Source organism: Triturus cristatus, chromosome 2_2 (genome assembly GCF_964204655.1).
Source record: "Triturus cristatus chromosome 2_2, aTriCri1.1, whole genome shotgun sequence".
NCBI lineage: Eukaryota > Metazoa > Chordata > Amphibia > Caudata > Salamandridae > Triturus > Triturus cristatus.
The window spans coordinates 1182789448-1182813849 of NC_140582.1; the positions used below are offsets into that span (position 1 = coordinate 1182789448).

At 46.8% G+C, this 24402-nt stretch overlaps 1 protein-coding gene across 3 annotated transcripts in view; it reads right to left on the minus strand.

Annotated features, from left to right (window-relative positions):
- SFXN5 (sideroflexin 5) overlaps nt 1–24402 on the minus strand; it is a 1315749-nt gene that overhangs the window by 534821 nt on the left and 756526 nt on the right. For all 3 annotated transcript variants that reach the window (XM_085642762.1, XM_085642761.1, XM_085642760.1), the window contains exon 10: nt 3842–3932. In XM_085642762.1, the coding sequence (XP_085498888.1) occupies nt 3842–3932 (91 nt within the window). The remainder of the gene's footprint in view (nt 1–3841; nt 3933–24402) is intronic.

The window sequence follows — 24402 nt, forward strand, 5'->3', positions numbered from 1 at the left end:
GCGGGCATACCAGCACAGCAGGAATACCAGCACAGCAGGAATACCAGCACAGCAGGAATACCAGCACAGCGGGCATACCAGCACAGCAGGAATACCAGCACAGCGGGCATACCAGCACAGCAGGAATACCAGCACAGCAGGAATACCAGCACAGCAGGAATACCAGCACAGCGGGAATACCAGCACAGCAGGAATACCAGCACAGCGGGAATACCAGCAGGAATACCAGCACAGCAGGAATACCAGCACAGCGGGAATACCAGCACAGCAGGAATACCAGCACAGCAGGAATACCAGCACAGCAGGCACCTCCATCCTTTCTGATGGTAATATTCCTCGTGTTGGGATTTCGTTCTGAGTGCTTACTGTTGTCTCCTCTTGGTACAAAGTGTCGTTGCCCTGTACTTGAGTTACATGTAAACTGCCAAAATATCTTTTGGTGCTGGTGCATTATATATAAATGTTAAATAAATAAATGCATTCTAGTTCCAGGGGCTACAGAAGTACTGGCTATTTCACTGATGGGTGGAGCATCGACGTCACACACATGTTAAATGGCATTTACTTTTGAACCATTTGTTGTGATCTATACATTTCAGTAGTTGCGCACACAGATTGACTGTTTGTAGAGTTGGAGCAAGCCAAACACGAGGAAGTAACTCCCAGCCGAGCTAGTCGCAAGGAGGTGGTGCATAGGTAAGACATCAACACATAGGCACAACTTCCTCACACATTTGCATCTACAGGGAAAACGTCCCCCTAATGGGCTACTAGGATCTTACAAAGCAGAAAAAAGGAATCAAGAGGGAACTGCCACTCAGGGACTTTTGGTGCAGGGACCCTTTTGGGGTCTCCCCAGTCCCAACAGCTACCAGATGTTCTGCTGGGAAGCACTGGTATAAGTGTGCATGTGCTCCAGTAAACCAGAGGCCTCTTGGATTAGCCAAAAATATAAACATAGGGGAACTTTATGAAGCAAAACAAACAATGATGCAATAAACTGCAAGCCTATGTTCCTACACGGAACTACAAATGCTGTGATGTTTCCTAGCTTTCAGCAAAGTGAGGCTGCCCCTAAAAAAGTGGCCAATACAAAACAAGAGTACTATTGTGGAAGTCTCTGTCTAACAGCCACAGGCGTAAGCCAATGAACACGACAACAGCAACAGGCCTACATGGACAACAGAAAAGAGGTCAAATCTTTAGTTCAACAAATGTACCATGCACTTATACTCACACATGTCCAAGGGCCACATGCTTTGGAGCCAAACTCTAACTGCTGAACATCTTTTGGGGAACGAAGCGCATCCTCTCATCCGAAAGGGCTGGTAACCAAGATGATCTGGGGACTATGCCCTTGGAAAAGCAGTGAGGAGATGTGAGGAGTAGGGAATGGGTGTCCCAGGGATATCAATCGGAAAATAGTGCAAACTCAAGGGGACAGCAATGGCATGGAGTAATCCTGGAGGTAACTTTGGGATTTTGCACCGTCTCTACGTCCAACGCCACCCACTCATATTTATTTAGGTGTCAGAAAAAGCCCTTTCAAAGACAAGAAAGCACCTTCAGGATGTTTCACACCTAAGTGCACTCAAATCACGTGATATTTTTCTTTAAATGGGAAAAATGTATAAAATGATTGAAACAAACTAGAATACTGTACAACTGACATACATGGATGCTAGGATAATCAGTCTAATGCTTTTCACTTGGGATTTCAGAGTCATCAAATAGAAACCTAAAGGAATCTGCTGTGTTCCCAGACCTTGCCCGGTCTCCTGCGACCCCAGCACGGCGGCGGAAGGGCAGTTGGCATCCATAGGTCTCCTCTGCTTTCTTCAGCCTTACAACAGATCTGAGAAAGACCGGGGGTTATGCTGTGGCTGCACCGACTGTCAGATTCCTGCGAGGGTCTCAGGAGACACGTGCTGGTTGGACAAAACAAGCCTCGGAGCGCAGGGCCAGCTCCCCACTCATGCATAAGCAGTGAAGGGGAGGGAAGAATGGAGGCTGCATGTTTTTAGGTCAAGCCTGCTCATCACATGGGCTGCTCTGCGAGGCATGCTGTATTCGAGTATGGACTTGAAGCCCCGCCCACTCTCCGCCCATATTTGTCATTGGCTTGTGTCATTGTTATGTTATGTTAACTGGGATTTGTAGAGCGCATAATCACCAGCAGGACTCTTAGCGCTTGCCCTTCCTAAATGCTGGCGTCTCATTGGTTAATAGGCTTGTTAGACCCTTTTAGTAGCGCCTTGTCTTTATTTGTAACCTCCCATGAGGAATGGCCCTTTTACTTCGTTTTTTACACGGTACTTGTTATTTAGTCTGTAGTGAGTTTCCCCTACTGGACAGATGAAATGGCAGGTCTCTCATTACCAACATTTAACATCGGTGACTGTGAATAGCATGGGTGTTTTTTTACCTTAGGCTCCAGCGAATCATAAAGAACTTGTGATTCCCTCGTTCAAAAAACATCTGCGTTATTTACTGCTACCCAATTCTACATGTTATGTATGGCTTGTATTCGAAGACTCTACAGGGAATACCCGGATCAAAATCTGGTAAGTCACCGCTATTATGTAGGAAAAGTGAGAAAAAAAATTGTTTCCTAATATTTCTCCATTTGAAAAATAGCCCAGAGTTCCCCGCTCTGCCCGGACCTCAGAGACCTGGCGAATTGGCAGCCAACCTCCCGCCCCCCCAACTTCCTCCTGCCTCTCTGAGGTGGTATGGGGGCGACTGGACACCAGATATTTTTTTAATGTGGGTAGGGTAGGAATTAAATGCCGAGCCTGTTGGGTGGGTGGCAGGCTGCCAGGTATTATTTTTTTAAACATATTTGGGAGGTAATGGTTCACGCTGAGGTTTATGTGGGAAAGGGCACAATATCAAGTTTTTAATTTTTTTTGGGGTGGTAGAGGGTATTACAGGTAAATGAGGAGAGAAGCAAGACACCAGGTAAGGGTTATTCTTTCGCACAAATGTGGTTTGGGAGGGTGGCAGAACAGCAGTGTGTTTTTTTTTTTATTGTGGGGAGGGTACTTCAGAGGGTTTAGGGGGTGAGTGGTAGGATGCCAGGCAGAGGTTCATCTTTCTAATGGGTGCCAGGAGTCTGCTATGTAGGACTAGCAAGTAACTTCTCTCTCGCCGCACTGTTCATCTGAGCAGAAGAGGAGGTGGGCCGCACATGGGTAAAAGTGAAGAATGGAGAAGTTATTTTTACCTCGGGGTCTGAGTGACCTCATGCAGAACTTTAGATTCACACTGGTGCCTGGTCCTACTGAGAACCTCTGAGTTGCCCATCTATAATTCTATATATGCTTTGGGCCTGATAATACCCAAGCCAGTCTATTTTAAGAAATAAAATAGACGAGACATCCAAAAGGTATGAATCGGTGTAAAGCCAAGCTATTTGGCAAGGGTTGCCCACATAGGCATCAAAAGGTGGGTGGTACCTCACTGCGTCTCAAGCGCCTGGATACCCTATCAGGTGATTAGTCGCAATTTATAAATCCTGATTGATTGTCTGCAAGCCAATGGGGACATTATTATTTCCAGTTCTGGGTATTGTAGTTCTGGTTTGCTTTCACTGCCCAAATTAGATTGTTGACTGATGGCGATGACTTGTTGAGTTAAAGTCTTAAGATTAAGTTGATTTAAAAAATGAGTTGTGCTGTGGAAATATTTACACATAGTCTAAAAGAGAACTTTTGTTAGACCCAAAAAGTGCAATATCAAATCAACAGTTGCTCCATCAAATATGCAACTTATCACACACTAATTATGTAAAATAAATTTACCACTAGTCAGCTATATTCTGAGTGTGTCCATCACTTACCCACAGCTGGAAAGGGCACAAATCTCTGGATAAGGAGACGAGTAGCAGGCGTGAACGTATTTGCTCTTTGAACCAGAACATTGAGTCCGACCTAAAAAAACACAGATGTTAAAAATGTTAGAATGACATGAATATTGTGTGCTTTCTTTTTTAACATAGCAACTGATACACAGTTTGAAGGGTGATGGGTTATGGTGGTACTTCGCACATACACTGAGCACAGTGACATAGTCGGTAGTTGTTTTACACTCTTCCTTTTGCCGGGTCCCACCATATTGAATGAGTACACAGGGGGAACAGTCTCATAGGACTGAAGGTTCAATGGTAAAGTAAAACAATAATATTTTTAACTGCGCTACCAATCCTGCCATCAACTCCAGGGAATGCACAATACAACAAGTGGGAACTGAGGCACTAAGAAGCAAATGTATATATTAGAACATTGGAAGGTTGAGCACTCCATTGAAAACAATATTGGCCGGAAGAAGCTGGGAGCATCAACATTCCAATGTTTAACAAAGGCCTCATGGACCCCGAGGGGATTTCAACCTCCTCTGGCTTCGTGAGGCCTTTGTTTTACAAATTAGAACATTCTGCCCTCTTGGGATGGAATGTTCTAATAGCTTTAGAGCCCTCCGTAGCAGGCCCTACCGGCCATTAAAGGCCCGATCCCTCGTTAAAGGCCCGAGCGGACCTTTAACGGCAGGTAGAGCCTGCTGCGCCAGGCTCTAAGGCTCTATTAGTCAAATAAAGTACAGTACATCCATCCTCAACCCTCTCCTGGAGTGTCCTACTGCGGTCAGCCAATCTCAGCCTTCACTCTTCCTGGCCTTATAGAGACAAGGTTGGATCCTAACTCCAAGCACATGGACCTCTGTTATGAAATACACTCCTAGCAGACGCGAGAGTATAGGAATAGTCTGAAAACCCAACTCTTTCGTTCAGGTTGGGGCTAAGGCTTCCAATGTCCAAGACTCTTCAGACTATTCTGCTGCAGTTCCCATTCACCTCAGTCCAGTCAGATGCTGGCTACACAACTTCAGCACACTGCTACAGGTGCATTAATCTGCTGATCCTACCCAAGCCTTTCCCATCATATCCATCCTGTGGCATGTTCATATTAGGAAATATTTTAACTCAAAGTGGGCTCTCATTGGAATATGATCACATTAAGGATAACTGGATACTTGACTTATCCCATCTGCATCCCACATCAAAGGAGCGAGGGGGGAAGTGCAGGGCTGTGTGAGAGAAACGAGGACTGGAGGACAAGGTAGAGAGGAGAAACCGGTGTCTGCAATGTTCAGTGCTGCTGACTGTTCAAGGTGATACAGGAGGAAGAGGCCTCTCTTCTGCAGACTGGTATGCTTAGAAAAGCACTGCTGATCAGCTGAACAGCAATGGTTCTTCCCATGATCTTAGCCAATAATGGAAGACGTCTAAAGGGGCAGTAGCTACAAAGAATGGCCCATTTTCATATACAAAACGTATGGTGGAAATTCTATGTGCCAGCAGATTCTTCACCTTTAGACTATCCTCAGGCACCAGGCTGAATCAAGTTATTATTAACATTCTTTATTCGGCATATAAAAATACCATAAAAGTGACAGTTTGTCCATGGAGGTTACAGTGCAAATGTTTTTTTTCAAAAAAGAACAGAAAACAACTCATCAGTCTCAAATCTACATAGTGCAATTTCAATATGTAAATAAAAGCATATACGTCACTTATAACATGTCCTTTGTCAGTCCACCTCATCTACAGGCTTAGTTAACGCTACCCCTTGTGGTCCTTAGTCTAAATGCAGCCCTTAAAAAATTAGTGATACAAAAAAGTGTAAAAGCATCTGGGGCCAATTTTAAAAATAAAAGTGCCACCCATGCTTGTTTAAAACTGCCTTTTTTTTAAATGCCCTTCAGAAAAAGTCTTCTGGGATGTAGATAAAATGGGCAAAGTAAAACAAAGTGAAGGGTGTCCTGTGGAGACCTGTGGTCGTAGCCACAGGGCCCCTTCATCTCTGAGGGTATTGTAAACCCTGCCGGCTCTGCTAAAACATGATGCTAAAGATTTAGCCTGAAGCGAGTCATTAAAAATCTATCATGAGCACTGCTTACACAGGACAGGTATGGTTCAATACCCTCGGTGGACCTGGCTACTAAATATTCTCTCACCGACGGTTTGGTCAACTCCCTGTCTCCCCGGAGCATCGAAGCATACTTAAAGAACCAGTCCTTAACCAGGGCCTTATCTTGCATGCTTATTTTCGAGGGGTTAGCATATAAATCTGCGCACCCAATTTTCTCAAGGGACTCCTTCACATATTTTAGCCAGGGAATTTTGAGTCCATGATCCAAGGAAAGACAATCTTCTATAACCTGCCTGCTTAATGCCGCCTCCTCATTTGACCAGATCTTTACCCAACAAACTAGGGAATTGACAGTCCACCTATCCATAATGTAATGGGCACCCAGTTCTTCATGTGCAATGTGGGCTGGCGTGCTCTGGGAGTTTTTTAAAAGCCGCCTGAAATACTTATTCTCCTCTATTTGTAATCGATTCGCCTCGATGAATCCCCACACCTCACTGCCATACAGTACTTTAGCACAACACATGGAGCTATACAGTTTCAGGATCTGCTCAGGGGACCACCGTCCTAGACTTTGTGCAAAGTTTATTATTGATCCGGTACATTTGGCCACGGTTCAGCACTTATCTTCTAATAAATATTTAAAATGTAATCGCCCATCAAATAAAATCCCCAGATACGAGAAGGACTGTACCTTTCCTAAACAATAAGAACCAATTGTGTAATTATAGGATTTACCTGGCTTTTAGCCCAGTTCCATGACATAAGATTTTGCCAAGTTGGGGGACAATAAAGATATAAACCCATCTATTAAGATCTACAGACCTTTGGGGGTGTGTGCAAGGAGTACCGCATCATCTGCATAAAGCAGAACTGGAATTCCACGGGTACCCATCCTTGGGGTGTCTACCTGTAAAGTGCTTAATGCGCGATCAAGACCATTTATGTATAACGTGAACAGAAAGGGAGCTAATATGCAACCCGGTCTGACACCACTAGAGCACATAAAAGGTTCTGTTTTATTTCCAGCCTGACTGTATCTGACCGCAGCAGTGGTATTCAAGTGCAAGGTTTTTAAGATGTTAATAAGCCCGGGGTCCACGCCAAGCCCATCCATTATTGCCCACAGTTTCCCTCTAGTGACTCTGTCGAAGGCCGCAGTTAGGTCCATAAATGCCAAACACATCGTCCCTGGGCTGACTACTGTGTATTTGGCTGAAATAAGATATAGGTTAAGGCATTGGTCAGTGGTAGATTTCCCTGGCCTGAAACCAAATTGAACATCAGTAATAACTTGATACTCATCAGCCCAGTCCATCAACCTACTTAAAACCACCCGCCCTAGTACCTTCGCAGACACATCAATGAGAGAAATTGGGCAGTAACATTGTGGGTTATCCTTATTACCTTTTTTAAAAATGGGAACAATCGTGGCTGTGGACCAAGATGCTGGCATTACTGTGTCCACTGCTGCATTTATGACCCTAGTCAGGATTGGAGCCCAGACATCCATGTTACTTATAAAAAGGTCAGGCGGGATCCCATCTGGGCCAGGCGCCTTGTTCCTGGTTAGAACCTCAATTCCAGTTTTGACCTCACTCAATGAGAATCTCACTGGGGGTGTCCCCCGCTCCCCATTAAACTCCTGCAGCTGAACCGTACTTGGATTATAACTATAGAGCCTTTGAAAGTGCTCATACCATTGTTACTCAGCCCGGGTTTATTCGAGTCTTGAAAGCACGGGTTATTTATGACTCTCCAAAAAGGGGTGGAGTCTTTTAGCGTTATTGCCTCTGTCAAGTCGTCCCAAACTTGCTTATGTAATTGACATTTACGTCCCTTAACAGCTAACTTATCATTTTTCCGGCAAACGGACACCCAATCCCTATCTCTTGGGGAGGTCTTTAGGGCATCTTTCAGCTCTCTGAGAGCACGGGAACATTGTGGGTCAAACCATCTCGGGTTATCTCTTTTAACACTAAGCACAGGGGCTCTCGGCAAGGTATCAACTGTTTGGGCAACCTGTTTGAAAGCCTCGACTAATTCTGCCCCTTCCACTTCTAGGTCCAGACATCTTAAAATTACCTGTTCACGTTCTTTTAAAAGGGATTTATAAAAGGTCTTTCCGTTGACCTGTGTCCAACGCAGCCTCCTGCCCTGGTCCGAGGCCCTGGCCTCCCCCCTCCCATTCCAGGCGGTTCATAGTGGTGGCAAACATCCACCAAGGATAAGACGAGGGGGTTATGATCACTAAAAGCACTGTGACTGATGCTAATCCTGGACACACAATTTCTAAGTGAGTTAGAGACAAAAATATAATCAATAAAAGAGGCACATCCTCTGCCTTTTAATGTGGGGCTAACCAATTTATCCTGTTGGACGTCAATTATATCCATAGTATACGTTAGCGCTTGCATATTTAATAAGCCACATAGCTCCCTGCCCTCCTTTGTATGTTCCATGTGTGGGCCATCCTCAAACATACAAGTTGACCAATCCCCACAAAATACTCTTAGATTTGGGCAAAGGTGGCAGTTAAAATCACCTGCTAAAACTAGCTGGAGCGCCGTCAACCCTCGCTCCTTCGTCTGTGTAAGTCTAGCATCCAAATCGTGCATGCTTGCGAGACCCTGTCCATGTGACGTTGCATTATAAAAATTTATAAAAAGTAACCTGTAACCTTTAGTAAGAAAGGTGAGCCCCTGCACAACCTCAGAGTCCCAGGCCAAGTCTGTCCATCTACCCTGTAAAGTAAGGTCAACATAAATAACCAACCCTCCCATGGCTCTCCCTGACGTTGCCTTACGCGCCGGGCAAAAGAAGGTTTTATATCCCTCCCAAAAAAAGTTATTATTTACAGGTTCCCATGTTTCTTGCAAACAAATAACCTGGAAATCCCGTATATAGAGTAGCCATTCTGCATTCTTAAATTTAGTGGATAGGCCTGATATGTTCCATGAAAGAATCTTAATTTCTCTCCCGTTTGGCCTTGCTACACTATCGATTGCCTGGATACTATTTGACATGGGAACATTTGTGTGTGAACCACTACCCGCATGGGCATTTACAGCCTGTTGAACACCAATAGTATGGCCTTCCAATATCCCTGAAATGATCTCTTCTCCCCTAGTCAATCAATACCATTTAGGTCTCTGAGTGGTGCAAAAAAATTATTTTGCAATGGTGCATTGCCCCACCCGAGTGCACCCTCTTGTTGACACACCTCTCTATAATGTTGATTCGGGAAGGGCGAAGGTCTATAAAAAAAGCCCAACGGGAGCAATTTAACGCATGAGTCCATCTCAGCTTGATAAGACCTATTACTCTGAGAAAGGGTCTTGCGCACAAGATCAGGATGCCTAAGTGTCACTATCACACAGTCCCCTGGGAAGGCTTTCCCGGTTCTGCTAATCCAGGACACCCTCCTCGCCATCAGGATGTGTCTATGGTCTCTAACATTGAACCCCGCATTCCTACACATCCAATGCGCCACCTTGTTGATCAATTGTGACACAGGTTCCTCTTTTCGGCTTATGAGTGCTGGGACACCAGTTAAAACACCTGTATATGGGCAGGATTCTGGTGGTACGTCTAAAACTGGTAGGTCTGGTGTACTCTGCGCGCTTAGAGAGGACATCTCTATTGGTTGTGGCCGCGCATTGTCTCCCCTTACTCCCCTTTCTGGCCTTGCAGTATCTGTTGGGCGTGTTGAGGGATTGCCTATGGGCCCCGTAATTGAGTCCCTCACCCCCCTAGCAACAGTAGTAGCATTAGGTATGGTTACTTCCGAATGTACAAGTGGGACTCTAGTGCACATAACATTTCTCCCGGTAACCTGTTCGATATCCCCATTTTTCCTCTCCTCATTCCCATTTACGGGTAATGGGGCTAGAGCCACGGTTTCCCCCTGAGCCACACATGCACACCTACATGCCCCCTAATTTGCTGCAAAGCTCCCAAGGTTCACAACTGATAGCAATTTTTCTTCAATTAAGCATAGTCTACACAAAATGGGCCCCAGAAGAGCAGTCATCAGAGTCTCCAATCGCTTCCATTGGTCAGGGTCATCCCCAAACTCCACACTAGTGTTATTACCGTTGTTACCACTGTTATGAGTCTGATTCATGGCCAATCCTTTATTAAGATCAGGAGCAGGTTTATCAGGAGGCCTGATTGCTTGGAGCTTCAATCTGGGTTTTTGTGTAGCTCCTGCCCTCGTGTGTTTCGCAGGTGGCTCTCCACTACCAGCAGTCAAAGACTTTGAAAGATTTATCGTACTTTCCCTGACAACCTTTTTGGATCGAGTGATGACCTCACCACGGCACACACCAGATGTAATTGTGTTGTGTCCCGTGATAAGAGACAGTGGATCTTCAACCAAAATGTGTGACTGGTCGGGTTCATTGTCCCCCGCGCTGTTTAATGCGGTAATAATAGAATCGGCCTACACAACTGTTGTCGCCTCTGGTGCCACTAATGGGGAGTCTGAGAGGGTGACTAAATTGCCGTTTTTGTTAGAGCCAGGGGTGGTAAGGCACAGATGAACCACAGAGTGCTGCTTGGGGGATTTGGCCATAACTATACCTCCCATTGAAGAACGTTTCTGGGCTGCAAAGGTGTCCAGTGATAGTCTTTTTTCAGTAAGATGGATCTGATGAGTCAAAACTGACTCTGTTCTCGTCAAAAAAGCATCCAATGTCCCCATAAACCCCCCTGCTGGTAGGCCTGTGACCTTACGTTTACTCATACTTCCCAGAAACTGTTACTCACAATTGAAGGCCCACAAACTACACCAATACAGATATGTACCTTGTTTGATAGCAGAGATCCGCCTTGATGTACACGTTGATGCCTATGATCAGAGGGGGGTGGCCCAGCCCAGCCTCTTCCTGCCTCGGACGGGCTCAGACGGGCCCGCCCTTGGCCCGGGCTTCGCCTTTAAGCGCCGGCTGGCGTGCAAATGATACGCGGCTCCTGCTGCGAGGCCCCCTGGACCCGGTTGTCCTCCTGCTGGTGTCTGGCAAAGCGGACCGGGGTGCGGGAGGCATTGGCGGCCTTTAAGCGCCGGCTGGCGCGCAAATGATACGCAGCTCCTGTCCCGATGCCCCCTGGACCCGGTAGTCCTCCTGCTGGTGTCTGGCAAAACGTTCTCTCTCTCTTCTTTGCGACCCTCCAAATGTTGCCTTTCTTTCAGGCTTGGGCTCACTCCCAGCCGGTTACTCTTTTAGGCAAGCAGAGGCCTATTGTCACACCCAGCTCCACCTCACTGGCCTCTTGTAGGTTTAATCCCGGGCCTGGAACCTGCGGTGCATCTGTACTCCAGTAGATCTTACTGGGCAATGTCCTGACTGGGGCGTGATTGACACGCCGCCTGTCACGGTGATCCGTCGCCACCGGAGATGGCGCAGGGTTCCGGCACGAGTCTGTCACGGCCAGCCCTCCTGCCTGTGGGCGCTAGGTGTGTTCACTCCTTCCAGTCGCTACTCCGGCATAAGTGGCCCTTTGAGATACAAGTGTCTACCAAAAAGACAGTTACAGAAAGACACTACACTTCTTCTGATGATGAATGCTTCTAACCAGAGGTTTCATCCTTTTAGAATAGATGCTATAATAATAACGCCTGCAGGTAAAGGGTCGAGGGAGTGGAATCAACCTAAAAAGTCCTGCAAAATCGAGCAGGTAAAGTGACCATATCACAAGGAATGAATTTCAAGGCAGCAGTGTTTCGTGCACATGTGCACTGAGCCCACGCTGCCGCCTCTAGACACCTAGAACAGGCATCCTCTCGCCAAAGCCATTGCAGAAGCCTTGGTCCTGAGGGAATTGGCCCACAGGCCTTCATGGAGCTGCGTCTTGGCCAGTGCATAGCTGATTTTAATGGACTACTCACCTTGACAAAGACCTTTTATGAACAGCCCTGCCTCTCTTTGTAGCAGAAAACCCCACAAAGGGTTGTATGTTGGAACAACACATGCTTTTACCATGCATCATGTTACCCTGCAGTCCTAACGACGAATGCTTCTTTACCAGACATTCCTTCACCAAGCATATCGTTACAATGTCATGCCTTAGGCAAAGCACTGAACTTTGGAGCGGTGAAATTTACTATTCCAACTCCCGTCTGCACAACAGTAGGGAAAGCGTTGGAAGTCCAACGCCACTTTCCCTAAAGCATGTCGTTGTAACAACATGCGTGGTAAAGAGGCATTCGCTGTAACGGCCGCGTTGTAACTGCAGCGTGCGGTTCGGCAGTCGTGGTACAGGTTGTCTCCCCCACTGGCAGATGATCATCTACATGGTGGCGATTGTGCAGTTGATGTAAAAGCTTGCACCCTCTTATGGTCAAGGTGATGGAGCCTCTCTTCTGCTTTATAGGGGTAAGGTGGCTCAAAAAAGGGCGGCAGAGTGATCGGATGACCAGCGTGGGAGGGAGTCCTGACCTTTGGTAGGAATGCCGTTCAGAACACCAGTACCAATTTGTGCAGAAAGAAAGTGGTGTAGGGTGGTGCACCAAAAGAGCCTGCAGTTCACTAATTTGGAGTGCTGATGTAATTACAATGAGGAAAATGGTTTTAAGTGTCAAAAGCCTTAAGGAACAGCAGTGCATAGGCTCAAAGGGACTGCACATGAGAAATATCAAGATCAAATGGTTAGGGTAGAAAAATGAGAGTCCAACATTTGACAGGTGGCTTAAACAAAGTTGGTTGGCTGGTCAGGAAAACACTGCAAATCGCAGAGGTCACTGGCGGTCCTCCAGCTCAGTTTGTCTGCTCTGGCATTCAGAGACCCTTCCAGGTGATTGGTGTTGGGAAGATGTCCAGCCATTTCTATAGGCACAGCACCTCCTGACACTGGACCCTGGAACTTCCTCCACACTGCTGCAGCACCACATGGTGTATGTGTTGTTCATGGGTACCTGCACCAGCCTCCCTTTGATTGATGGGAGGAAGGCATTTAGTGCCAGTTGAAAAGATTGAAGCTACAGAAGGCTGATATGGAGCTAGTTCTCTGAAGGAGACCAGACGCCTCTGATCTCCACCTCTCCAGTGATGCCTCTGTCACCACCATGAACTCTGGGTGGGGAAAGGTGAGTGGCGTGACACAGGTCAGGCAAGTGTCAGTCAGCCACCACTGCAGATCTTGTGCCGTTTCTTTTGAGATCTGAATAGAGTCAGAGAGGCCTCCCTGAAGCTGGGCCCACTGAGACAGGACATTCCAGTGCAGGGCCTTTGTTTCCCAACTAGCATTTGGAATGAGGAGGATGCATGAGGCCATGAGGCCAAGATGTCTCGGAGCCGTCCTCATTGGAACCCAGAACTGATGCAGAAACATGAGGATCATATCCTGAATGTCTCAGACACCACCTGGTCCAGAACTCCCCAATGAAGGGACGTTCCTCTTTGGGACTATACTGAGACTTAAACTCATTGATGAAACCCAACAATGTCAGGCATCCAGCTGCCTTCAGTAAGTAGTCTACAACTGACAGAGATGAGCCCGCTTTTAGCAGCCAGTCATCAAGGCACAGAAAAATGTGTACTCCTGTCCCCCGAAGATGGGCAGTGACCACCGCCATCTTTTTTATGAACTCATGAATGGCTGAGACATGGTCAAAGAGAAAACCAAAGGGAAATGAAAGTGGTGAACCCGGACAGGTATGATGAAATAAACATCTTGCTTGTCCACGGACTCGATTTTGGATCGAGTACTGACAGGATTGAGCCAGTGAGAGCCTTTTGAGTCTGACCTTCCTCAGAAAGGCGTTCAGCGGACCGGGGTCCACAATACGCCTGAGGCCTCCGTCCTTCTTTGGTTAAAGAAAGTATCTCATGTAGCATCCGCCACTCTTCTCTGAATCCGGCACCTATTCAGTGGTACCCTTAGACAACAGAAGGTGGACTTCCTGCATCAGAAATGCAGAGTGCTTCTTCAAAAGTTGAGGGGGGACATGGATGGCAAGAAAACGACAGGCAGGGCACAGTCCCTTTGAACAATTTGTAAAACCCACCTGTTTAACATGATGGATTACCAGCCAGGGAGGAACTGCTCTATTCTGTCTCCTACCAGCCAGGCATGAGCTTGATAGGGCAAATTAAAGCAGCCGGTGCAGCAGGAAAGGATGAATTGAAGAACTGCTGTCCCTTCTGGATTGAATAGTTTCTGATGATGCCAGGCTCATTGCCCTGAAAGAACTGGGTTGGTTGGTGCACTACCAGTTGGGAGGGCTGGCGCTGTTGATAACCAAACACCCTGTAACAGCCTCTAAATTTTCTGCACTGGTGGGGAAATCACTTAGCTGGAGACAATAGCCCCAAAGACCATGCTGTGATGCAACTATCCTTGAACCATTATAGTGACACGCTAGCAATTTCTCCTAACTGATTAGAGCTTATTAAGGACATTTGCACCTCCCTAGAAAACCTGCTTGAGCTCCACTGGGGGTGCCTTCTGAGCGCGACACTGGTGTCAATGGCTCAACCGATGCAGTTTGTATCATTCAGGCTAGCTCAGAGCACATCCTTGCTGCGTCCTGATAACTATGCATAGCTTAGGGCAGTGAGGACCTGAGGTTCTTCAGGACAGACGGCAAGATGCCCCTGGACATGTCCCATGGTGCATGGACATACCTCTACAGAATGCGAACTGCACTGAAAGATTCGAGTGCAAGACGGGGCAAATAAAGCATTCTATTTCCAAGAGCATCAGAATCGAGTTCCCATCAAGAGAATTAGTAACAAAGGAATTTCAATTAACCTTACTTTTCGAAGATTGGACGGTCAGGCTCTTCAATGTAGGATGCCTTAGATAGGAAGTTCAGATCAACCGGGAGCTGGTCTTTGTCATCTAGCCACATGTTGACTGACGCGTGGGCATGAGCATAGCTGCACCAATTAGCCAGAAGCGCAACCAAAAGGGCTTCATTAAATGGTAATAATGGCTCAGATGAAGCTGGTCTTGGCTGAAGAATCTCAGTAAATGCTTTTGTTTTCGGCTCTACAGTGGGCAACTGTAAATCTAGTGCTTCAGCTGCACTCAAACCACCCCTGCAAACGAAGCCTCTTCCTCCATTGGTGGCCCGCGTGCAGAGTCTAGCTCCATTTCAGGAGTGTGCCTATCCCACAGCCACAGGCGTTTGGCGAGTCTACGTGTAATGGATATTCATTATAATGAGGGGGGAGCCACCTGTCCCCATCCTCATCAGCACACTGAGAGACATGGGGTACTTCATGCACTGAGTCTGCATCAGGGCCTAAAGCATACATGCCAACATTTCAGAAGAGCAAAGTGGGAGATTAAAAAAAAAATCCAAAAAAAATGGGGAGAATGGGGCCTTCAATCGGGTTTCTGTCATGTATGGACTTTGGAAGTGCGCTGCTGCAGGATCGGACATTTTGAAAGCAAATTCACGTGTTTTTTTTTAATCACCTTTCAGAAGCATGGAGCGCAATGGCAGGCAGAGAAAGAGGGGGATGCAAGAGTCGTGCACTGGCCTGGCAGGTTGCTATCAGTGCATACACCCCCCCTCCCTCCCCCGTCAGCCCGGGCTGACACAGCTTCCGGGCACACACACAGCCGCCCTCCCCCCTCCCCTACATCACAGGTGTTTAAAAGACCATTCGGTTGTTAATGTGGCTTTGTTGGTTTTTCACCCCTTCTAGAGCCCCTGCATCGCCATTCTGACTATTGCTGGAAGAATTAGCACGTTACATATTACCAAGCCCTGTCAGCTGAAACCCCGAGGAATAGGGTTTTTGCTTGCAGGAATCGGGAGGCGGGAGACTAGCCTTCAAATCGGTAGTCTCACGCCTGAATCGGGAGGGTTGGCATGTATGGCCTAAAGTAGCATGAAGCCTCTCCTGCAGCATCGGAGCGCAGCTAATAGATCGGAATCTAGCAGTCTAACCAACGGTTGCTCTGTCCCACTAGACTTTGAAGGATGGGACAGGGACATGGCCTGCTTTCGTCTCGTGTTTGTAAAAGTAAACTTTTACAGCAGAATTTACAGCGCCTGTATTTCGAGAATACCCATTTAAATCACTTTGTATTTACTTGAATTTATTGTATGGGTATTTCTACGCACACATCATGTATATAATTTGTTTTGTTTTTGCGCCCTCTGTCGCTGTACATACTTCCTCACGTGTCACTTGCCCCGTTCACTATTTCACAAGCACATGTGCACAGTATCACACAGGTTACATGCCATTGAATGGAACGCAATGCTTTTCATGTTTCTTAAATATATGAAGAAATATTTACAACAAATTACCGTTGTCTTTGCAAATTATTATCTCCCTTCTTCTCCTCCAGTGCTCCTAGCAATTAGCTCTGCCCCTGATAAATTGTCTTTTGAATAACAGCTTTAGAGACACTGTTCCATGTTACACGTGTCCGCCCTGGTCTCTATAGGGTCTACAGGCTACGGGTCTACCCCCTGTAGTCTGTTACAAAGTTTGGAACACAGCTCCAGATCTACGTGGAAGGGCATGGAAAGAAAAGATCCGATGTCGGTAGCATAGGGAAGCACTTAAATGCAGCTTTGCCACATCAGGGGTGGCATGTGGTCAAAGTTGAACCACTAAATGCCACCCACTAGACTGCGGGAGCATTGCTGAAGAATTCTTTAGATCCAGTCTGGTACCTGGGGATATTCTAAATGTGAGAAATCTGTAGACAGAAGTATCCAAAAAGTGCTGATGTAGACTGCTTCTAATCACTTCCAATTTAGAGAATTAGGGAATGTTGGCACAGAGACATTTGGCCAGCTGTAACAATCAGCAATTTTTTAAGTCACATTTTATCCCACATGTTAACAGAACAGGGAAACAACAGATCTGCTCTCTACTGGTACAATCCGTGTCCTTTGAGAGGCTTTACCGGTTCTCAGTGGTGGACATCGTGGCCCACAGGAGACAATCGCAGATTGGGCAAAATAATTTGCAAACAGAAGCTCATTATCCTATTTAATCCGGGCTAGTGCAGAGAGTTTGAAAGATTGGATTTAAATCCTTATAAACATATAATTTTATATTCACAGTGGGACAGTATCGAGAAAGGGATAGCGGTGAGATGGAAATTGAATCGGAGGATGGACGGCTGCCAGAGCTTGGCGACTCACCACATTATTATCGCCGCGCCTTGGATGTCACTTAGGGATCCATCACTGTGAAGGAACCGCTGAGATGTAAAGGGCTTGGGAGGGACGGGGGAACAGCTGGGAATATTGATGAAAACCGGTGTATGCGGATATTGCTTAAATACACAGTCATGGAAGACGCCTTCTCCTGATGTACTCCCGCTTGTCACTGTGACTGCAGATATACCTTCTAAACAGACGTTTCGGGCACCCACCACATTTAGTAACTACGTGTTTGTGTAGTAAAAATAAATCCACTGAAAGATTAAAACAATTGTCATCTCATCACACCCACCTGACCTTCCTGGAACCGTTTTTAAAATTGCCTGAGGTCCTATGAAGGTGAAACTATATTTTACATTTATTTTCGGAAACTCATCACATGCTGTGGCTGGTGCAAAGGGAACCCTGTGCCTGAAATGCCTGAACGACGGATCCTGGATAGAGCACACCTGATGAAGAGACTCCGTGGCAGAGGGTCAGGAAAGAACATCTCTTGCCATGACCAACTAATCTGTGAAGGGGCACGAATGTGAGGGAGCTTCAAGTGCACAGCAGGAGTTGATGGATTAATGCATAGTTTTCCCTCTTGTGGCTCTCCTTCATATGTGGGGTGTGTTCTGGCACAGACATAAAGGAGGGCAGGCTCACACCCTGGTTCAGTGTGCATCATGTACTCTAGGAACAACTGGAGCGCCTCTATCCTGTTCATCGGATCCAGGCAACTCTCCATCGTGCATCTCCCCATATAAAGAAGCAGCCGTGCACAGCTGGGCGAGTGCTATACACTTGGAAGCTCATTTACATACGCGCCCTGTACAAGTACAGTCATGAACAATTATGATTGGATACAAAATTATTACAAAGAAAACACAAACACCTGTGACACTGCTCACTCACTCTGGTGCCTGTGTCCCACACACATACTAATGCACTGATTTGTGCTTCGATCCCGCCATCCTACAGAGTCACCAGCCTGCAGAGCCTCTGGGGTGGTAGCACAATAAATGGTCATTCAAGTGTCCGGTCAATTCTTCTTTCCTTGTAGGCGCTGGGCTGACTTCTAGTTCCTGTTAGCAAAATATGAATTCAGTGGCACTTGCTGTAAGTAGATGCTGTTCCCACTCCTATGATGAAATATTAATCATATCTGGTGCCCTGATCATGCGTGGAGTTGGTACCCCACCGCATATTGTACATTTACTGTCTACTCAAGAATCGAACTGTAAGAGTCTCCTCTCGGTCCTTTAAACCTGGATGCCCCTCTTCCAGGCTCTATGAAGAGAAGTCACTCAGGAAATGTATTCACCAGTGGCTTGATTTAACCTGGGCCCAACGCGATCGCTCATGCAGGAGATGTTGGTGGTTTCTGTCACCCAAACTGGGTTTGACAGGACGGTGGCTCCGCTGCCACACACCGAAATCCAGCCAATCATGATGTATGTGATGAGAGGATCTTAACACCTTACCAGGCTCACTAGAGACTCAGTGCCATCCCCTGGGATTGCGTAACCAAAAATTTAAGTTCGATATCTGATCGCTATAATATGGAGAATAAAAATGAACTTAGGGGTCTGGCCGACAAGCTTTGGCAAAACAAAGGTTGGGTTCTCTGTAGAGGGTGAGACCGGCCGTGATGGCCAGGCACCGACCTATGACTACGCAGAAAGAGAGAGGTGAGTCTATCAGCCATGTTGGGGTTTCAGAATTTCAGGAGATTTCTTCTAAACATGAGATGTGACAGTAGAGTGAGTGTCAAATTGCACCAACTTTTTTGTATCAGGTTTGGCAAAGTGTAGACGAGAAGGCTAGAAGATTGTAGTGAAGTAGTAGACGTATAGGGCATACAGTGCCTCGTGCATGCGACGCAAGGGTTTGCTCATGGATCTATCATCTATGGGAAACAGTTGACGGCCATCTGTGCTGGACAGAGGAGGTTGCAACAAATCATGCTGGAGATCAGTGCTGAATATTCAGTGAACAGTGAATACCATGAATGTCAGTTTGAAGTTTAGAGACATCTTGTTTGTGAAGTCAGTGTGCAAGGGACTGCAGTAATCAGAGAGTGATATCACTGTGGCACCAGGGCACGTCTGTGAGAGGCTGAGGAGAGGAAAGACACTCTGAAGATGCCACGTCTGGCAGATTGCATTCATGGGTACTGTGTTTATCTGCAGTGTAAAGCTGGGTATCAAACAGCGCCTTGAAGTGGTGAAAAATCTGTACTGCAACTGCCTCTGTTTCGGTCGGTGAAGGGCCCGTGAGAGACCCAGGGGGCCTAGAAGCAGGATCGCTGCTTTCGGTGCCGAGACAGAGCTCGCTGCACCATCTCATGACATCTTCGAAGTACTCAGTGATGAGCTCATGATTCCTTATTTAGTTTGAAATAATAGTGGCTGTCAACCCATTCAGATTATGGTTGCTTTTGTGTTCTCCAAAATGTCCTTACAATAGCACACTGAGCGACTCTGCACAGGCCGAGTCTGTGGCCAGCACACGCGCACACCCCCAAACTACTTTTTGCTTACTCTCATCTTCCCTTCATGCACGCGCATGAGGACGGCCCAGTTTTAACAGCATTTACCATCAGCTCCTGACTTGACCAATTAAATTCAACTGGGAAATAGAGAAAGCATTTAGCGAAAGCATCACGCCTTCAGACCAGCCAGCACATACCGCCTACAAGCATTTATGATGTCATTAAGGCTGGTTTTAAAGAAATGTTGTATAGTAATGTGAAGCATTAGAAGTAGGCAGCATGGGCATGACTGTGTATTTATGTGGAAGCAAGGAACAGTAGAATAATATTGGTGTAGGTTTAATGGTCGGATGACAGTTGTACTATCAAGCCAGACCTAAAAATCCATGTAGGTTAATGTCTGTCCTCCTTCCATCTGTGCTGCCAGACAAAAACACCATAAATTAACTACTTATCTAAAACACTTTACTAGCATTACCATTGTGTGTGACCCTGAAAGCTCAAGCAGCAGGATAAACAAAATGATCACAGCTGTGTGGAGGCCAAACGCCTTTTTGTGGAAGAAGAAAACATCTGCCCAATCCAAACATGTATGTACTCCCGGCTACTAACATGCGGGTGAAGCCAAAACCCCTCTCCAGGTGATTCTCGTATAACTGTCTGGCGACAGCAGTGCTGTCAAGCCAGAGCATAAAAAGGCCAGATTTACTGACATCTAGTGAATAATAATAAAGTATTCAATAATCTGATAAATTGAGAATTAAGCAACACAAAAATGCAATGTTGAAGCATGTCCATTGATGTCCTCGACGCAGAAGAGATGCCCAGGCCCTCACATTACGGCTGCAGGTGAACCAATGGATGTCAGTTTGTCGTAAGCACTGTACATATGGCCAATACGGTTCTTGTATGCGGGCATTAGCGTCTAATGAACCATACATAAGCCAGGCTTTTATAGAGCACACATCCTCTCTGAGTTGTAAAATGAGGCACAGTGAAGTAAAGTAACTTGCCTAGGATCACACAAGTTGGTCAAATGGGGAACCTGGAATTTGAACTAGCTTTTCCTGACTACCTAATCAGCCACTGGACGAATATCTCCTTCTCTTTCTGCCACCTAGCAACACGGTGTTGTTTGTTCAATTTTTTCATGACCTAAATGAGCAGAGTACACTATGATGAATGCCAGCGTCCCTTAATCTGCCTCGACAGAACTATAAAATGTCAAAATGTCTGACTTGTACAAAGCTGAGCATAAGGGAAGGCAACGGGCTATTTTTATTACCATACTGCCTTACGATAACGTAATGTACAGTAAGGTACAGTACAGAGGGAGTGGATCACGTCACTAAGAGCAAATACACCAATGAGAAAACCAACTCGGCTGCCTCCTGCAGGTCAGTGGAGACATGTGCTAATCACAACTCACCTTGACCTCAGACACACACAGCAGGATAGCTCTTAATTGGGTTCTTTTCATGCACGCATGTTGTGCGTCTTGAGTTTTGTGCCTCTTGGAAATGTAATAGGAAGGGGGAAGGTAGTGTCTTGAAGGCATGATGCAGCTCTGTTTAGGCTCACCAGTCCCCATGGACTAGGCCCGAGCTGATCATTTAGCTCAAGCCTTGCCTGACTGCCTCTACCAGTCATGAAACTAAGGGCCAGATTTTAAAAAAATAAACAGCGTAGGCAGTACCCAAAGAGGCTGTGATGCGTTGCGTGACTGGGTGGCAGCAGGAGGGCACCGTATCCACTGAGATTGGGCTCTCTCCTCCCCTTTCCCTAACGCCGGCGCTGATTTCTGTTGCCGTGCGCCAGGCACACACCTAAGCACCCTAGCACTAGGGTGTGTGCATGAGTCTAGCATAGGGTATGCACAGTAAGGTTATGCTTCCCGTACAAAATACCATGCCTAGACAAGGATACAAGCTTTTCCCACTTTGTATGTGTGCTGCACAGTTGCAGCACGCAAGCAAAGCCGGAAAAGAAAGGAGAAATGAAAAGATTTCTCCTGTTAACGCCTCTTTTGAAATGGCATTAACTTTTGGCGCTAAACCCTATCTACAGTTCTTTGTAGATAGGGTTTTGCATCAAAAGGCAAAGATATGTAAGAATGTGCGTGTGTCATTGCTGCTGTTTGATAGAAATGGTTAAAAGTATGCATTTGCTTGTATTTTTAGATGCCCCCTGACGAAGGGAAATCATTCCCGAAATGCATTGGGTTTGTAAAAATAAATCATGACATGGAACCGATTCTGCGCTTTTGAGCCTCTTTTTGAATATCGACGCATAACTTGGATTGAATAAAATGAATTGAACCTAAGAAAAGAAGGATGAAAATTAATGGTGAAAAAGTGGAAAAAGGAAATTAAATGACATGAATTTAATTCATTGGATTCAGGCAGTGGCTGTGAAGCTTGGTGGCACCAAGGTTGTTTCCCTCGTGGTTTATTGCTGCAGCACCAGCATTTCTTCCAAGCGTCAGTCTGGTCTCCTGTGTGGTGAGTTTGAGTACTTGGTACCCTGCGCTGTCATGAGTCATAGGAGTTTTATTGCTTCTAGAGAGAGCGGAACTGTCTTGTTCTCCCTTTCCCTGAAAATTCAAGACTAAGCAAACGGTTGGCCCACTGGTATTAAACATTGTGTTCTCTGACATGGTCCGTGATCAGCTTAAAGTCTTTGCGCTACCACTTGAAAGAGATGGACGGTCGAGCCTCTGATGATTATGTCTGCCTTAGCTCTGGCCTTGCACATCATTTCTTCTTTGTCCTCCAAGAAGTTGACTCGTCTGAGGATGCCTGGAGAACACCCGTGCAAGTTGGCAAGAAGAGAGTCCTATGAGCTCGGTCTAGTGAGATGGGTGGAGAGTCAGGCTGGCCTCTGATTGTCTGGAGGAAATCACAGGTGAACCCAAGCACATCATCTTCTTTCGCCCCCGTAGGCACCCCACTGATTCGTATGTTTTTGCAGCGACTTCTGTTTTACATGTCTTCCTGCGTCATCTGTACTTTAATCTGCTGGTCTTCCAGGGTGTGCAACTATTTCCAAAGTATCTTCAGACCTGGCTTCTAAGAAGCATTGCATATTTGCTACCCTATCACCCAGGTCTGTAACTTCTTTGCATAAGTCTTGAGGGCATGCTTTGACGTCGGTTTTCAGAGAGCCAGTCTCAGATCGGATCTCCTGGAGGAAGCTGCTCTGGTATTCCTGAGTGATCGGAGTGAAGGCAATTGAATCCTGGTTGGTGCGTGCCAGATCCTCCCGTTTTGATGGTGTTGTGTGGCTCCATAGATCCTTAATCAAATTTTCCATGGGCTGCCTCAATTTCACCATGGTGCCTCCGAATACGAGTGGCCGGGGACTGGTAATGGAGGAGGAACCCCTGAGTGTCGTAGGCGAGTCCTACACGGTGGGACAGCTGTCTAGGAGGGCTCTGGTAGTACAAACAAGGCAGGGGGCTGTGAAGGGCGGACAGAAAACCCACTTTGAGGGTCCACGGACCTTTGCCCTTTTAGGGGCTGCCTCTGTTGTGCTGGGGGGGCATGTGTTACCCAAATGTCGCAGGAGCCATTACCCGAGTCTTGATACGGTCCCTCTGGCTAGGCTGTGCGAGCCGGGGAACCAAGGAGGCGGGCAGAGTCCCGCGCCCACATAGACGACCACTGCAATCGCTGGCAAATGGCCTGATCCACTGTCTGGACAGAAGAGACCACGGGCAAAGGGCACTCCCAGGGGTTTCCGGTGTCCCTCAAAGTGGAAAAGAGCTGAGACGGGGTGCTGATGTAGGCAGGTAAGACCACCTTGGAGCGGAGCAACAGGAGACACGTTTCACTCCATTCCCGGCTGAGCCACCCCCCTAAAAAATCCTTTTAACAGACAAGCTTTGAGTTGAACAGTCATTCATTGCATCTTGCTCTTGCGGACAGCACTGTGGTCTGATTTAGCATCAAGTTATTACTGCTTCAGTTACACCCACACACCACTCAGACATCAGACCTGGGATCGAATTCACAAAGAGAAGGAGAGGCCAAGGGTACCGGACGAATAACAAGGAAAGTACTTGCCTAGAAGAGCCTGGAATTCTTAGGGTTCAACGGCATTTTCCAAGTTCTAGGAAAGAGCTGGACACTGCCCATTTCAGGCAGGCCTTTGAGCAGAAAACACCAGTAAGAGAGACACAGCTCCCTATCTTTATAGGAAGAAAGAAGGGACACCGAAAATACTCCCACCAGACAAGTCTGCAGAGTACACTCTTCACACCAGCTCTCGCCTGCCTAATCCAGGAGGTCACATTAACCCTTCTGACAACCTCATTTACAGCCGGAGCACTTCAACCCGGGTCAGACCAGGGACACGCTAACCACATTTGTCCCTGACGAAAGACAACGGATGGGACCACGAGGCCTAAATATGACTTGAAGGCCTCAAAGCTTTGTTTGGTGCCTAGAAGGTGACATGCCAAACGCTATCCAGTAACCTACAGTAAATAATGGATTGGCTTTGTAGGAGTCTGCAGGCGCGCTGCCTCAACCTTGCGACGCACCAACCGAGAGTGCCCACTGAACAGAGTAGTGGCCTCATACCTACCCCGTGAATATACCTGCAGCGCAACCCGGTAAAAACCCCAACGGCAGCAAGAAGGGAGAACCATTTTAGTCTAAAATGTGCAACAAGGAAGGCAGACGGTTCCAGAAGCTTCTCTGAAAGGACCCCTCAGGAATCAAAATGGCGGCTGTCACACAAAGATCTCTGACCTGACTCAGTATGGGATGGGGGAACACGTACAGTGACATTTGCAAACACTAAATTGTTTCTGAGGCTGACTCCCACCTGCCATTGACAAATTCGAAAGGCGCGCT